At 41.2% G+C, this 13,849-nt stretch overlaps 1 protein-coding gene across 5 annotated transcripts; it reads right to left on the reverse strand.

The window, feature by feature from the left end:
* Positions 1 to 214: 214 nt before the first annotated feature.
* On the reverse strand, positions 215 to 13,315 carry esrp1 (epithelial splicing regulatory protein 1). 5 transcript variants are annotated; one of them, XM_044208044.1, is made up of 16 exons: positions 12,953 to 13,315; positions 12,312 to 12,473; positions 12,088 to 12,204; positions 11,609 to 11,720; positions 10,890 to 11,033; positions 10,247 to 10,301; positions 9,969 to 10,079; positions 9,707 to 9,839; positions 9,512 to 9,554; positions 8,433 to 8,752; positions 7,300 to 7,524; positions 6,956 to 7,208; positions 5,201 to 5,381; positions 3,827 to 3,974; positions 3,229 to 3,318; positions 215 to 1,625 (listed from the first exon to the last, which is right to left on the reverse strand). In XM_044208044.1, the coding sequence occupies exons 1-16, from the start codon at positions 13,082 to 13,084 to the stop codon at positions 1,491 to 1,493; spliced, it is 2,361 nt and encodes a 786-aa protein (XP_044063979.1). In that variant the 5' UTR covers positions 13,085 to 13,315; the 3' UTR covers positions 215 to 1,490. The 5 variants fall into 5 exon arrangements, with proteins under 5 accessions (XP_044063979.1, XP_044063976.1, XP_044063978.1 ...); XM_044208042.1 differs by having other exon boundaries at positions 1,490 to 1,625; positions 3,196 to 3,318; positions 12,953 to 13,314; XM_044208041.1 differs by lacking the exon at positions 3,229 to 3,318 and having other exon boundaries at positions 6,968 to 7,208; positions 12,953 to 13,314.
* Positions 13,316 to 13,849: the final 534 nt, after the last annotated feature.

The raw sequence follows: 13,849 nt of genomic DNA on the forward strand, positions 1-13,849 counted from the left end.
GGGAAACCCAGAGGTAATCACTGAGGACAGGGTGAGGTGATTCCCACAGTTTCGCCTCCAGCCACATTCTGTCATCAGACAACTCCACCTGTGTGTTTGTGTTCCTGAACTTCACACACCCTCCCAAAGTACAGAAAAGCACAATAAGTACACAGCAAAGTGAGGTGAAACGCTAAGAAGGCAAATAGTGTAGTCAAACAGCTGAATGCCGGCAGACTTCACATGTTATGTTTATTGTTTTTTCAGTGTGGCCACAGCAGGACGACCTGAGCAGGAAGTCCTGCTGTAGGACATGTGTATACAGCAAAATGGAACCCAAATAGCAATTTTGCAGGGCTCAAATGGCAATTAAATTCACAAGATACATGTCAGAGGTGTCCTTCATTTCCTTTCCTTCTCAACTTTCCATCTACTCTCTAAATGATTTGGTTAAAAGGAGAAATGGCGAAGGGATTTCTGCAGGGAGATCCATTCGCTCCATTGCATTCCCCGACATCAGCGTAGATGGTGGAGAGAAGACAAGGAAAGTGTGATGGACTGATAAATCTTTGCAATGTTATCTGAGTAAAATATGTCATAAAATCTGTCAGAAACCACCTCTGGCTCCCGAGATTCACTCAGTAAGCGGAGAGCTTGTGACGCAGGTCCTCTTGAAGAATGCAACCCTGTGGTTAGGTTACAGAGGACTGGGACTGTCCTCTGTTCAGATGTGAGTCCAAAACAAAAGGCAAGACAACATTGGCATGACACAACATTGACACAGACCCATATTGGGTACATAGAGGAGGAAAGGAGGGGGCTAATGAGTGTGAGATGTCACATTTTTGTAAGTGAAGCCTGATGCAAAGATCAGACTATTTGACAAGCTCACAGTGTAACATGCATTTAAAGATACTGCTATTATACTCATTAGTAGTGTTATTGATTAGCAGTGCATTGATATTTGGCATTATGTAAACATCTTAACGTTTTACTACTAACTTCTTCATGCACTAAAGCTTCCAATACAATCACTGTGTACTTTATCAAATGTATATAAACAGATAAAATGTATTGCATAAACAGATTAAGTATTAAGACGCATCAACACAGCCATGCATAATACTCATTTTCATCTCTTTCACACTAAAACACACTCACACATACTTTCACTCTTCACAGAGAAGCTTAAGGAAAAGATTTTGCTCAGTTGCTGCTAGGTCATTCTTCTCTAGTTTGGCTAGCAAATATATCATAGTGATTATAATATCATAAAATGTAAAAAAAAAAAAAAAAAAACTCTATAAAGCTTTTAAAATACACACTGTGCAATATAAGACAAAACTGCTATTTTTGGCTAAGGCCACAATAATTTTGGTATAAAATACATTAATTTCTGTTCTTAAAGATATAAATAACACATCTAAAAGACTATTTTTAAAAACCTAACAATACATTACAAGTCTTTGACAGGTACCAAATTGTCATATGACCTTTGTATATTTGTGACCCTACAGCAGGGTCAGGTCCAGGTACTGCCCCGCTGGCTTAGTCATGAGAGCGGGGAGGGACATGAGAGAAGCATCACCTCCGCTGGACTGACCAATCAGACTGCTGCTCAGGAGGGAAATGGACTCCGCAGGATTCTGGAGGGGAGGAGAAAGGAGAGTTTGGGGTAAGGACAGGGAAGAGAAACAGAAGAGTATTATCCCCAGTGTAAAAGCATTAAAACACAGAGCCCTTAAACCAGCACCAGATGTTACCATCACCTTCTCAACCACCTGTTATTACCAATCTATTATGACACTACGACACCACAAATTGACTGTTCGCTAAGCCCCCACCCACCCCAGTTACTGTTGCTACGCCTGTCAAGCTTTCCATTCACGGCACATGATACAATTTACAATGATAACTGTGGCAGATTTTTGTAACGCAGTTGTTAATATTTTGGACTGATAAGACTGAGAGTAGTATGCCGATTCAGCTTCGTTGTCCTTGTTTTTAGCTGTATGTCTATATCCATCTTCCTGTAAATTGTTCTGTGTGTAAGTACACTGAGAGCAACTTAAAAACTGAGTAAAATCCCTTGTATGTGTACACATACTTGGCAAATAAAGCTGATTCTGATTGTCTCTGGGAAAAAATGTAACAAAAACAAAACCAGGCTTCTCATTTCTAGCTGACAACCTTGGATTTTGTTGGCTGAAAAGACATTTAGCATCTTTAGCAGACTTTATCAGCTGTAGCTTACGCTAGCTAGCTAAGCTAATGCTAGCGCTAAAACTCAGTGAGTTGGTTGAAAACAAGAAAAAGGGATTTGAGGATGAGGACTACCTAGTGAGTTTGGCAAACGTGATACTATTTGACGCACGTTTGGTTGGAGTAGTAGTAGCACTAGGTACTTGGCACTCACGCAGTGAATGTTCCAGTTCTGAACAGATATTTTATTTACCAAACACAACCTGTAACCCCAAATTATAATACAGTTAGTTAGCTAATAACAACGCCTTTTGGAAGAAACGCTGGGTTACCACAGTAGGGGGTAAGCTAGTTAGCTGGACATGCTAACAATTCCAGCTCACGTTAGAGAAGATAAACGGTGTTTAATGTGTTTAAGCCATTCTTTACACTTTTATTGTTGTGTTTTTGTTTTTTGGAAAGGTAATTAAAAAAAAAAAAAAGACACCACCGTCCAAACTCTGAGATACAGAGTACAGCTCTTATTAGAGACCCATTCCCACCATATTGGCATATGGAGAAATCCAAAGCTTGACAGGCCTGCTGTGCCTAATTATGGTTGCTAAGCTATGATTGTTCAATCACTATAGCAGGGTTTAGCGAACGGTCAATTAGCCCTCATGGCTATTGCTGTAGCCCATAAATAACTTCTTGAGAAGACAGAAATGTAGTAGCCAGTATTAGATAAAGCAGACTGCTGCAGAAGGGTCAAACAGTCGGTCAGAAAACAGCACACCATCAAAACGATTCAAGACAAAATCCAAGGATTGACCAAAATCCAAGAAATTTCCTCTAACCACTCAACCCAATCAAAAATGTGTCCATTGTTGCTGCTGTGTGTGGTTAGTGGAAAATTCCCTGTCTATGTAGGAAATGTCATTGTTGTATTGTAACCCCTGGTGATCAGTCAAGACCCAAGCCTACAACCCCTGTCTAAACTAAATCCCCCTCACTGAGCCCTCAGCCAATCCTTACCTGCCACCTGCCTCAGACATCTTAAATACACACCCATTCTTTGGGCTGTGTAAGCAATGTCCTGGCCGGGTCGTGAGCGTGCACAGGCCCATGGGCGTGCATGAGAGCATCCTCGGGGGCATACTGTGGTGTGTGGAATAGAGGGGGAATGACAGAGACAGGGGGCTGAGAGACAAGCAACCATAGACACTAACCCAAAGGCCACTTGGACCTGTAAACTCCAGCATGGTGGTGAAAGAGGTGTTTGTTCATGGGAGAAAAATACTGTACATTCTGAGTCCAAGTTTGTCTCTTAATTTAGTATAAACTCTTATTTATCATTTCTCTGGGATTCTTCACTCTCTTCCAAGTTTAAATAAGACTTGAGTTCCTCCCATTCAAGTCTAAGCAAGCAGCAGTGCATGTGTGACAGAACAGGGAGAGTAGACAGGACAAACTAGTTTGGTTGCCTCTGGGCAAACACAGTGGATGCCTGACACTACACACCCACAACAGAAAGAGATTTGAATACAACACTTGGATCCTATAGAGAGGTATGTGAACTCTGAAGGCACAGAGGATTTACATGTAGAGGAACTGTCACAAAAGTCACTAAGAATATATGGTTCATTTGTAGAGAACTGTCTCTTACCTGGTATCCCTGCATTGCATTAATGAGGTCTTTGACTCCATTGTTGTTGTAGGTCAGACCTGGCATGCGCACCAAACCCCCTGGGGAGGAGAGGGAGGAGAGGGAGGAGGGGGAGGGGAAGAAACCTACGGTAGGTGAGCCAGGTGGACTGGAGAAAGAAAAGAGAGAAAATATCATGAAAATATCTAAAAAAAATAATAATAATAACTAAATGACTTTAAAGCTGCATGTTTCTCAGCAAACAAAGCACATATGAATCACAAGACAGGGAGTAACTTTGGGCGTCGCCTATAAATGTTTTCTCAATGACAGAGGGCTGACCAGGGAGAACTAGAGGTCACTGATGTTTACAAGTTCTGATACCACAATGTTCAGTTATTAACTACCCTTGTCCCCAGCCTTTCTCCTTGACAAGACACATTTTAACCAAAGACAAGCTGTTCCTCTTTTTCCACTTTGAACAAGAGTCTATTTTGGGTGGATATGCACACAATAAAAAAATCAACAATGCAAACAGAGATACACCAGATAAAATAAAAAAGAAACACTACACTAGAGTATTTTTGTAATTATTGCAGCCCAAATCATAGAATTTGCAGCAATTTGATTAAAAAAAAAATCACAGTAAAAATTTGGTTATGTTTCACAAAATTGCAAGTCAGCAACAAATAAAGTGAGTTTTAAAAGGGCTCACCAATATACATAACATGTAATTAGTTCCAGTGAACGTAAATACTATCTTGAAATGATTTAGCACACGCATGTTCTTCAAGTTACCATAATAATACCTATGCAAACAGAAGGCTCAGAAAAATCTAACATGTAAATAATACCAGTTTGATATTCGTTTACTCAGCAGCACACGGCCTGCAAGTAAACACTGTCTGACAGGCTCAATTCAAGGCAAAGAAGTCAGTTAGCTCTTAAATCTATTTATAATAGTCCTGAAGTGAGACGGTGTAGTCCCTCATTCGTCCCATCCGGAAGTCATTCTCAATTGTGAGATTGACTTCCGGATGGGAGCCGAAACGTCTTGATTCTGAAAACAGTATCCAGATGACTACGACTGAACCCTTTTCTACGATAGTCCTGAAGTGGTTTATTTTAGGTGGGAAAGTATGATTACCATGTACAGTGAACTTGCAAACACATCTGATTTGACAATTTCATGTGACATTTTTGTGGGGGCTGGACAAAAGAAAGCTCTCAAAAGCAATATGAATAAAATAATTATCATGATATATTACTGTGAGAACTGGAATTACATGTAGAAATGAAACTTCTAAACTGTGGAAACAGATAATTAACATGAAGGGCTGTATTTTAATGCAAGCATGTGTCTGTCTCCATTCATCTGTAAGCATCACTGTTTACCTTGGGTAATAGGCTGTGTAGTTCATGTATAGCTGAGCTGAAGCGGGGTAGTAGGCATGTCCTGGTGGCAGGTGGCGTGGGGTCAGCAACACCTGACCCATGGGAGGGTAGAGGGCAGCAGCAGCCTCTGTAGGCATGACAGGTGGAGCAGGGGTGAAGGAGTAAGATGGTGGAGATAAACCTGGAGAGAGCAGATGGAGAAACAAAATACTTAACAGACAGTAACAGAAATAGACCTAGAGTCATGATGGTGAAGTCTGGTCATTGTTTGTTTCTGAGAGAGGCGCTCATGCAAACATGCAAACAATGACCACAATTACTCAGCACCTGACATGTGCAGTATGTACGTATTAAAGAGTGAAATCTGTGCAGGATATGTTGCACTGGACTGTGGCTCACTTTTTGTATTTGGCAGACCTGTAGCCAGGTGAACAATTTTCAGGTGTGAACCACATCATCCTTTACATCATTAGTGTTTTGATATGTCATCATCCATGTAGCTCGCTTGTTAGATAACCTCCAAACATGTAACAAGCTTTTGATTGATTTAAAGGTCAAGCAAATCAACATAGTTTGCAATTATAAGTCTTGGTAGCATTTACTGTAGTTCTACTTTCCCATAAGGAAGCTAAAGTCTAATTGATAAATGCGCCCTCTATATATCCAGTATTTGCAAAAGGAGAACAACATTTCTCTCAGAGTTATGAAGTAAGACCCAATTTTTATATATATATATATATATATATATATATATATATATATATATATATATATATATATATATATATATATATATATATATATATATAAAAAATGGGTCTTACCTCATAAATGGTCCATACCATCAGCAGCTTTTGGTGTTGCCGCCTGAACACTTTCCCCAAAATATGTTTTTGGCTACGGACTCTGTATGTGGTTATGTGGAATAGGGAGTTGCTGTCTATCTAACATGTATTTTTGCTCAAGAAGCATAAAAATGTAATCGTGTCTTAACATGACCTCACTACTACCCACGCATGTCTAGCCTTGAATCTCTGTGCTGTATACTTTTTACTCACGTGAACATCTCCACTTCATATCAAACAATTCATAAACATTAGACCTCTTTTTAATTAACTGTGCCTATTTTTGAAAACTAGGAGTGCACCAGTGCACATTTATGGTGAAGGACTACATACACGGAGAACAAAGCACATTTCTACGCACCAGCGTTCAGCTCTGCCCACCTTTCCCACAGCTCCACTGATTGGACAAGCACAGGAGACAGACACACCTGAGGTGTGCCAGTCTATTAAGGCTAAATCCCACAACCACCACTACCAATCTGACAAGGCCAGAGAGTTGTAAGCTGTTTGCCACATTATAGGCTAGCTGTCTTGCTTACACTTCCAACCCTTTCAGATCTTTATGAATTACTCAAGCAGTGGTAAGGGAGTAAAATTAAGAATGAGTAACAAACATGCCGCTGAAGAAAATTAACTACAATTAGATTGTGTGAACACAGGTGAAAAGGTAGAATAACCAGTTAACATGTGAGGTTTCTCAGTGCATGCAGATGGGAAATTTTATCCCACTAAATTACAAAGAGCTACCACACACACTCTCACACACACAGTTTTGAATCCTCCTGGTTAGACCAGATGTCCCGTACCTTTCACAGTACTAGATTGGAGAAAACCCAGCAACCCTGCCGCCAAGGCAGGAGCCCACCTACCCTGCAGTCCCGAAGCACCCCCAGCTCCCAGCAGCACTTACGTCTGGACTTACATGGCGGCGGGCTGAGCCCTGTCCCACTCCTGCTCCGGTTGTGTGTGTGTGTATGTGTGTGTGAGAGGGAGCCTCCCATCAGCACCAGGCCCATCTCCTCTGCGCTGCAGGGAAACACCTCCACGTAGCGGCTGTTGGTCCCACGCTGGCTGGACATCACATGCTTGTGGAGCCGCTGTGAGGCCTGAAGTGCCCGCTCTGCTGAGGTCATCTGGATGAAGCAGTCGCCTGATGGACGCCCCTGGAAACAGAGGCAGTCAGAAAATACTCTGCAACGTTGTGTCAGAAATCATGTAAGTTCATGGGTGTGTCAGTGCAGTTATTGCATGTACCTGCTGGTTGAGGACCATGTGCACACCATGTGGTCTGATATCGTGTGTAAACTCGCCCAGGAAGGTGAGGATGTCCTCTATGCTCGCTGTGTATGGCAGCCCCCTCAGCCTCAGGCAGTCCCTCATACCACCAGGAGGGGGCAGGAGAGACACCGTGGGCAGCATTGACACCAAGGGGGCAGGGGCCACTGGGATCAGAGGGGCCGACGAGTACCTGTTCAAAACCACACACACACACACACACACACACACACACACACACACACACACACACACACACACACACACACACAGAGTTACAAATTACGTACTCTGCCTGCAGCAAAGACAGCCAAGGAGACAGAACTGATCCAGAGCCTTTCTCCCCTTTACCTGATAATTTTCAGGAAAAAATTACAGCATATACATACTTGCTACCAACAGTTAGAATTCAAGAATCAAAAAAGTGTATACACACTGAGACACATACAGTATAGGCCAACTTTTAGCAGACAGACTTGTGTACAACAAAGTCCACGTTGTGTTTAAATGTGTGTTGCAATGTCAGACAGAAGCTGGCTTGTTTGCATTTCTGGAGAGGAATAATAAAACTCCTTAACCTGTCATACATAAAAGCATTAGAAAAAGCCTCTGCATAGATATGTTTGTGGGCTGTAAGCGTATCAGTCAACGAAGATAAGAAAATTAGTCCACATGTTCATCTCACAAGAGAGGGAGAAAGACTGGGAAAGACCAACAAAAGAGAAAGAGAGACTAGTAATCTTTCACAGAGTATTTGTGTGTACCAACATACTTAAGGGAAACACACACACATACACAAACACACATAGTCCACCTTGCTATGCAGGTCCCCACCAATAAGCCCTACTCCAATAATTTCTACAACTAACTGAGGACAAAAGAAACACACCCGCACATTGTCACGCTCTGCTGTGTGCACACACAAACAAACCTACAGTATAAATTCCTAAAAACCCTCTTTTTGCCCTCAGAAAACAAAGAGGTAAACAAGAGACAAAACAAACAAACCTTAAAATCAAAATGAAGGGACACGTATATCCACTTTGCACGCAGTACACACTGTACAAAGAAAAAACCCACACACCCACATCCAGGCAGACACCTTGACATACCTGTTGGACTTCTGCTGCTGTACTTTTGAACAGCTCAATATATCTTCTCCCCAGGATTTCCTTGTGTTTCCTCAGAGCACACTGGGCGTGTTCCTCACAGGCAAATAAAACAAAGGCATCGCCAGTGGGACGCCCGTCTGGATAGCGAACAAATAGGATGCCATCTCTCCCTCCGCTTACCGGACACATCTCTTTAAGGCCCTCCCCCGGGGAGAAGAAGGTGAGCACCTGCTCATGTGTGGCGGTGAAAGGAAGACCTCGCATCCTCACTATGATCTGGTCCTCACGGGACAGGAATATTGCTACCTCGTTGGAGGTACCTGGTGCACACACAAGGACACAAACACACCTATTTAACCTTAAGTAAATAATCAGAAATTATCACTGTAGATTTCAACAGCATTAAATAATTCCTTCCGGGAGTGGCACTCTGATGGTTTGGAGTGCTTTCCATGGCGTTTTTGCTCTGATTCTATAATTGATAAGAATAAACTTGACTCTTATCCCTTAATGATTTTGAGTGATGGTCCGGCCCTCCATTTTTATTATGATAAACATCAGCACCATGTGCTGAAAAGGTTATTTCTGTTTTCTGGGAAGGCTTCAACATCCTAAAAGGCCCTGTTTTCATTAATAAACAAATGGTATCACTGAGGTTTGGTCATAACTACTAACTTCATCTGGAAGTTATGATTTTCCCTTAGAGATGACGAGTGGGCTGAAAAACAATCTAATGGACATAAAAAGTCCACTCCAAATATTTCTTAAGGCTGCTGGACAATTTTCAGATCCCACAAAATCAATCTTAAAAAAAACATAAATACAAACTCATGCACAAAATCAAACAACAGGGCATTTGGTTGTGCCACTGGATTTCTATTCATGTTGTTGGCTGATTTTCATAACAGGAAATTCACCCTCAAACCAGAGAGGAACCACCAAAGAGCTTCAGGACTGAATTTGGTCTTCTGCATTCAAACTATATTGTGTACAAAACACCAAACCTAATTTTACTAAATGCCTAGGTTGCTGCTGGTAAGGTAAAATACTGTATAGTACACATGTTTTTATCTTCTCACCTCCTGCTATCTTCAGGAAGTCCTCTCCTGTTGCTTTGTAAACCTGCCATTAGAGAGGAACAAAACAGAGATTATTGACACTAAAGGTGTAGCTGCAATGAATGAAGGGAAAAGACATAGATGATAAGTTTAGGGTCTAGGTAATGTGGCTGATTCACTTAATTAGTACAAACTAGCAGGGTTCAGAAAGGTTACCTCTATGTATCTGTTGCCCATATGGTGTTTGTGTCTTTGCAGCGCCAGGTCTCTGTGTTCTTCACTGACGAAACGAACAAGAGCTTCTCCATTCCTCCTCCCCTGAGCATTCAGACACAATGCAGCCCCTCCTCTATACAACACAACATACAGAGCATGTAAACCTTATGTCAACAGCAGGTTTCAGTATATATGATGTTGACTGACTAAGTGAAAATTGATACAAAAATCCTCAATAAATGTTAATAAAGCTACAACATACTTAGCAATGTTGAGTCCTCTGAAGAATCGAGCAATGTCCTGGTCAGAAGACTGCCATGGCAACCCTCTGGCTCTGATCACTGTGTTGTCGCACACTTTCTCCATCTTACTGCTGCACACAAACACACACACACACACACACACACACACACACACACACACACACACAGACAGACAGACAGACAGACAGACAGACATTAGCACAGCAGGAGTGGACTAGGAGTTGATTTCAGAGGCAGAGAACAAAAAGAGTATTTATCTTGAGAAAACTTTACTTACCAAGTGCCAGTCTCAAACTTCTCACTAACTCTCTCCTGGTTAGAAAACGTGTGGCCTGTAATGGGAAAGCAATAGAGTTTGGTTTCCAAAATTAGATAATCGTCTTTTAAAATCATGAATTAGACCACATAACTTAAAGAAATTATGGTACTTTGTAATCAACACGATAATGGTCTAAAGTCTATATTTTGCATTTATGAATTGAAAGTTTCCTTTTACAGAAATTAAAATAAAGCACAATTTACTTAAGGGCTGCAACTAACAATTATTTTCATTGTAGATGAATCTGCCAATTATTAAGTCAAGCAACATAGTCAGATGTCTTGTTTTGTCCAACCAACAGTCCATAATCCAAATATATTCAGTTTACTAACATATAAGACTAATAAAGCAGCAAGTCCTCTCATCAATCAAATAATTGGCATTTTTACTTGAAAAATGACTAAGCAATTAATCGATTATCAAAATAGTTGCTTTGATTAATTTTCTGTTTCAGCTCCAATTTCCTTAATTATCATCTTAGCAGTGCTCTTGAAGTAGCATACTCTTCTGATCATACCTGTAAATACACAGCAGACCTATATGTCAAACTAACAAATTCCAAATGTTACACTTTCATTGTGTAAACATATATGGTACTCACAAAATGGCTCAGAAAGCAGGGCAAGTGCAATGCTGGCCATAATCTGGACCTGCTGTACTGCCATTTCTGCAGGCAATATGGCTGATGGGTCTAGTGTGGCTGAGGGATCCCACATGGTGGGCACATCAACAGGTATACTAAGAGCTGAGGAGGAGGCCGGTCAAGGAAAGCAAAAAACAGTCTAACAGTTTGGTGAGAGCAAAAAAAAAAAAAAAAGGTGTTGTTATACACGTATGTGCAGGTGTAAACTGAGTGAGAGAAAATTGGGGAAAAAAGATCCATTAAAAAAGGGGCACATAAAAGAAAATACAGCAAGACACACAAACACAGAGATGTTAGTTTTCCTGTTCCAGTGGGTGTGTGGGATTTGCCCTGTTGACTAAACACACACTTGTTCACTGAGCGCTAAGTAAGGTGCTGCCATTGTTTCCCTATTTGCATTTCAAAGGTCCTGCAGCCAACACCCTGTGGTTTATAAACTTCTAATATGTGCGTTATGTGTTTTTGAGCGTAATATGTGCTCACAGGATCAAGCAAAACATACAGAATATTTACCAAAAACTTCAAAATAAGACGGTGTAGTCCCTCAAACTGTCCAAAAATATCAAAAATTGTGCAAAACACCAGGAGTTAAACATTAAACGCTTTACATATAACAGTGTAGTTCACAGACGTTCACTGGCACACCAAATGCAAACAGGTGACGCATTAAAGGATACACTCTGCCATGATGTGTGCATTCAAAGCCTTGAGGTCAGATGTGGTGAAGTGCTTCTTGAACTCTTTCCGAAGGTCAAAGAAAGAGTAGAAACAGTCCGGGACCAGGATGTTCTGGAGAGGAAAGAAATTAAAAGAAAGGATGTGAACATGTGGCAAATCAGCAGCTGCCATTTTATTGCCATCATAGCTGTTTGCTCAAGCCAGTAGAGTAGTCTCTGCCTAACACTTATCACAGTTATAAGACATGTGGGAGAATTTCATCAGCTTCATTGTGTGGCGATGTTTTATGTGCACGGGCGTGTGTCATTAAACAGGTTTGCATGAGCAGCTGCTGTAGATCAACTTTCACCGTAGCATTAAATGCAACCAGGAGCGCAGTGCTGCCACAACGCAACCCTTTGTGACTGTGTGAGCGCTGACAGTTCCTGCAGCAGTGAGCGAACATCCGCCCTGGCTGCAAGGCGTTCAGCTTGCTCACCTTGCTCGCGGCCTCGGGGTGAATCACTTGACGGATGTGGAGCTGCCCGTCTGTACACAGACACACCGACGTGCCTGCGCCCGCGCTGTTCACCTCATTTGTCAGCTGTAGATGAAACTGCAAAGACAGGCGTCAAACATTTAGAAAAGAAATCTCCACCAGCAGTAATAATCACGTACTAAAAAGCCTAAATAACTTATTTCAAGTGACTTCAGAGCAGTTACCTGGTTTAATGCTGTCTCAAGACTTGTGGCTGTGGAGACACAATCTGCTCTGGATCCATTCTCCTCTTCCACGTTTTCCTCCACCACATCCTCCTCCTCCTCTTTTTCATCTGTCAAGTCTGAGAGGTCAGGCTTAATGACGATCTCATTCACCTTGCCCAACTGGTTCAGAGAAGAAGAAAAAAAACACGTCAGTCCTGAAACAGAAGCCTACATAGAAACTCACAGGCTGTATGATAGCGTTAAATGGCTGTAATATAGACCTTCATTACATGTTTATTATCATATAGAAGAACAGCAAAAGCAGGAGTCTGTTTAAATGTCTTACAATGTAGACATCACTGGGAGAAGATATTTGTCTTCCCATTATAATGAAGAACTTCAGAGCATATATTCAGCTTATAGATGTTTTAGAACTGATGTGCATAGAGAGGAAACCTACAAAAACTCACCTGACTCACCACTGTATTTACGAATTAACAGATATCTGAACATTATTATATATGGCTGTCTTTGTATTTGACTCTATTTTCGACTCGAGTTTAGTTTTCCTGCCCACTCAACTACAACTTACAACTACATTTCCTGCTTTAGAATAACAACAACTCGCTGTAATAAGTAGTCTAGTAATAAGTTTTTACCTTTTTGTTCTGTATATCCACCAGCTGCCAAACCAACTGCACGAGCTCCTTCTCGTCAGATCCTAGCAGCTCTCCGCTCGCGCCAGATGTGGCGGTGAAAACCACCACCAGGTAGTCTACCTGCGCCGTCATCTGAACACAAACAACAGCCAAACAAAAAAAACTACTCTAATACTGAGCAAAACTAAAGGATAGTAACTGAAGATACGCCGGAGATGAAACACACGCGGGAGTCGAGAGGTATAAACACCTTTACTTTGACACCTGAGCGCAAAGGTGAGCTCCGTAAATCCAAGTTTCGTCGCGTGTGAGATTTTACGTGAAACCTCCCGTAGTCACCATCGCGGAGTAATGGCTGAACGTTCCCCGTTTTTGTAGTGCATCTACCTGTGTGACCACGTGACTCTCTACCTGCCCCCTCCCTCCTTCAGGTGGTTTACAGATTAGTACGTGGCAGACCATTTAGGGCAAAAATATCATGACTTTTCTATGCATATTTCAGTATTTAAGTAATTTAAGTATTTATTTGTATAATAATTTACGGCCCGGCATGTAGGCTATCAATGGTAAAATGGTTACCTGTCACCTAAGGTGAATAATCAGCGCACAAAAAATCAAAAAGTTTAGGCATTGGCTATGATAATTCAGTAATTTGGCTACTATGATTTTCTTTTCTTTGTACACAAACGTACCTATTTTATGTTTGATATTTTTAGAAATTAAAATAAATAGGCTAATACATATTTTAAAAGGTTAAAGTATATTGAAAACAAAGGACACCCAACAATAATATAACAAATTTGTATTTTGTTCTGAAATACAAAAAAATCAATGCAAAAATATAACAGGAATAAACTCTTCCATATAAAAATACACAAAGGCTGGAACCTTTATGGA

Source organism: Siniperca chuatsi, linkage group LG9, assembly GCF_020085105.1.
Source record: "Siniperca chuatsi isolate FFG_IHB_CAS linkage group LG9, ASM2008510v1, whole genome shotgun sequence".
NCBI classification, from domain to species: Eukaryota; Metazoa; Chordata; class Actinopteri; order Centrarchiformes; family Sinipercidae; genus Siniperca; species Siniperca chuatsi.

Excerpts from the sequence above, each read along its gene's own strand:
- esrp1 (XM_044208044.1), bottom strand. The coding sequence starts at position 13,084 with ATGACGGCGCAGGTAGACTACCTGGTGGTGGTTTTCACCGCCACATCT. Across the intron at positions 10,080-10,246 it reads AAGTTTGAGACTGGCACTTG|CAGTAAGATGGAGAAAGTGT; the intron begins GTAAGTAAAGTT and ends GTTTGTGTGCAG. Across the intron at positions 7,209-7,299 it reads ACATGGTCCTCAACCAGCAG|GGGCGTCCATCAGGCGACTG; the intron begins GTACATGCAATA and ends CTCTGTTTCCAG.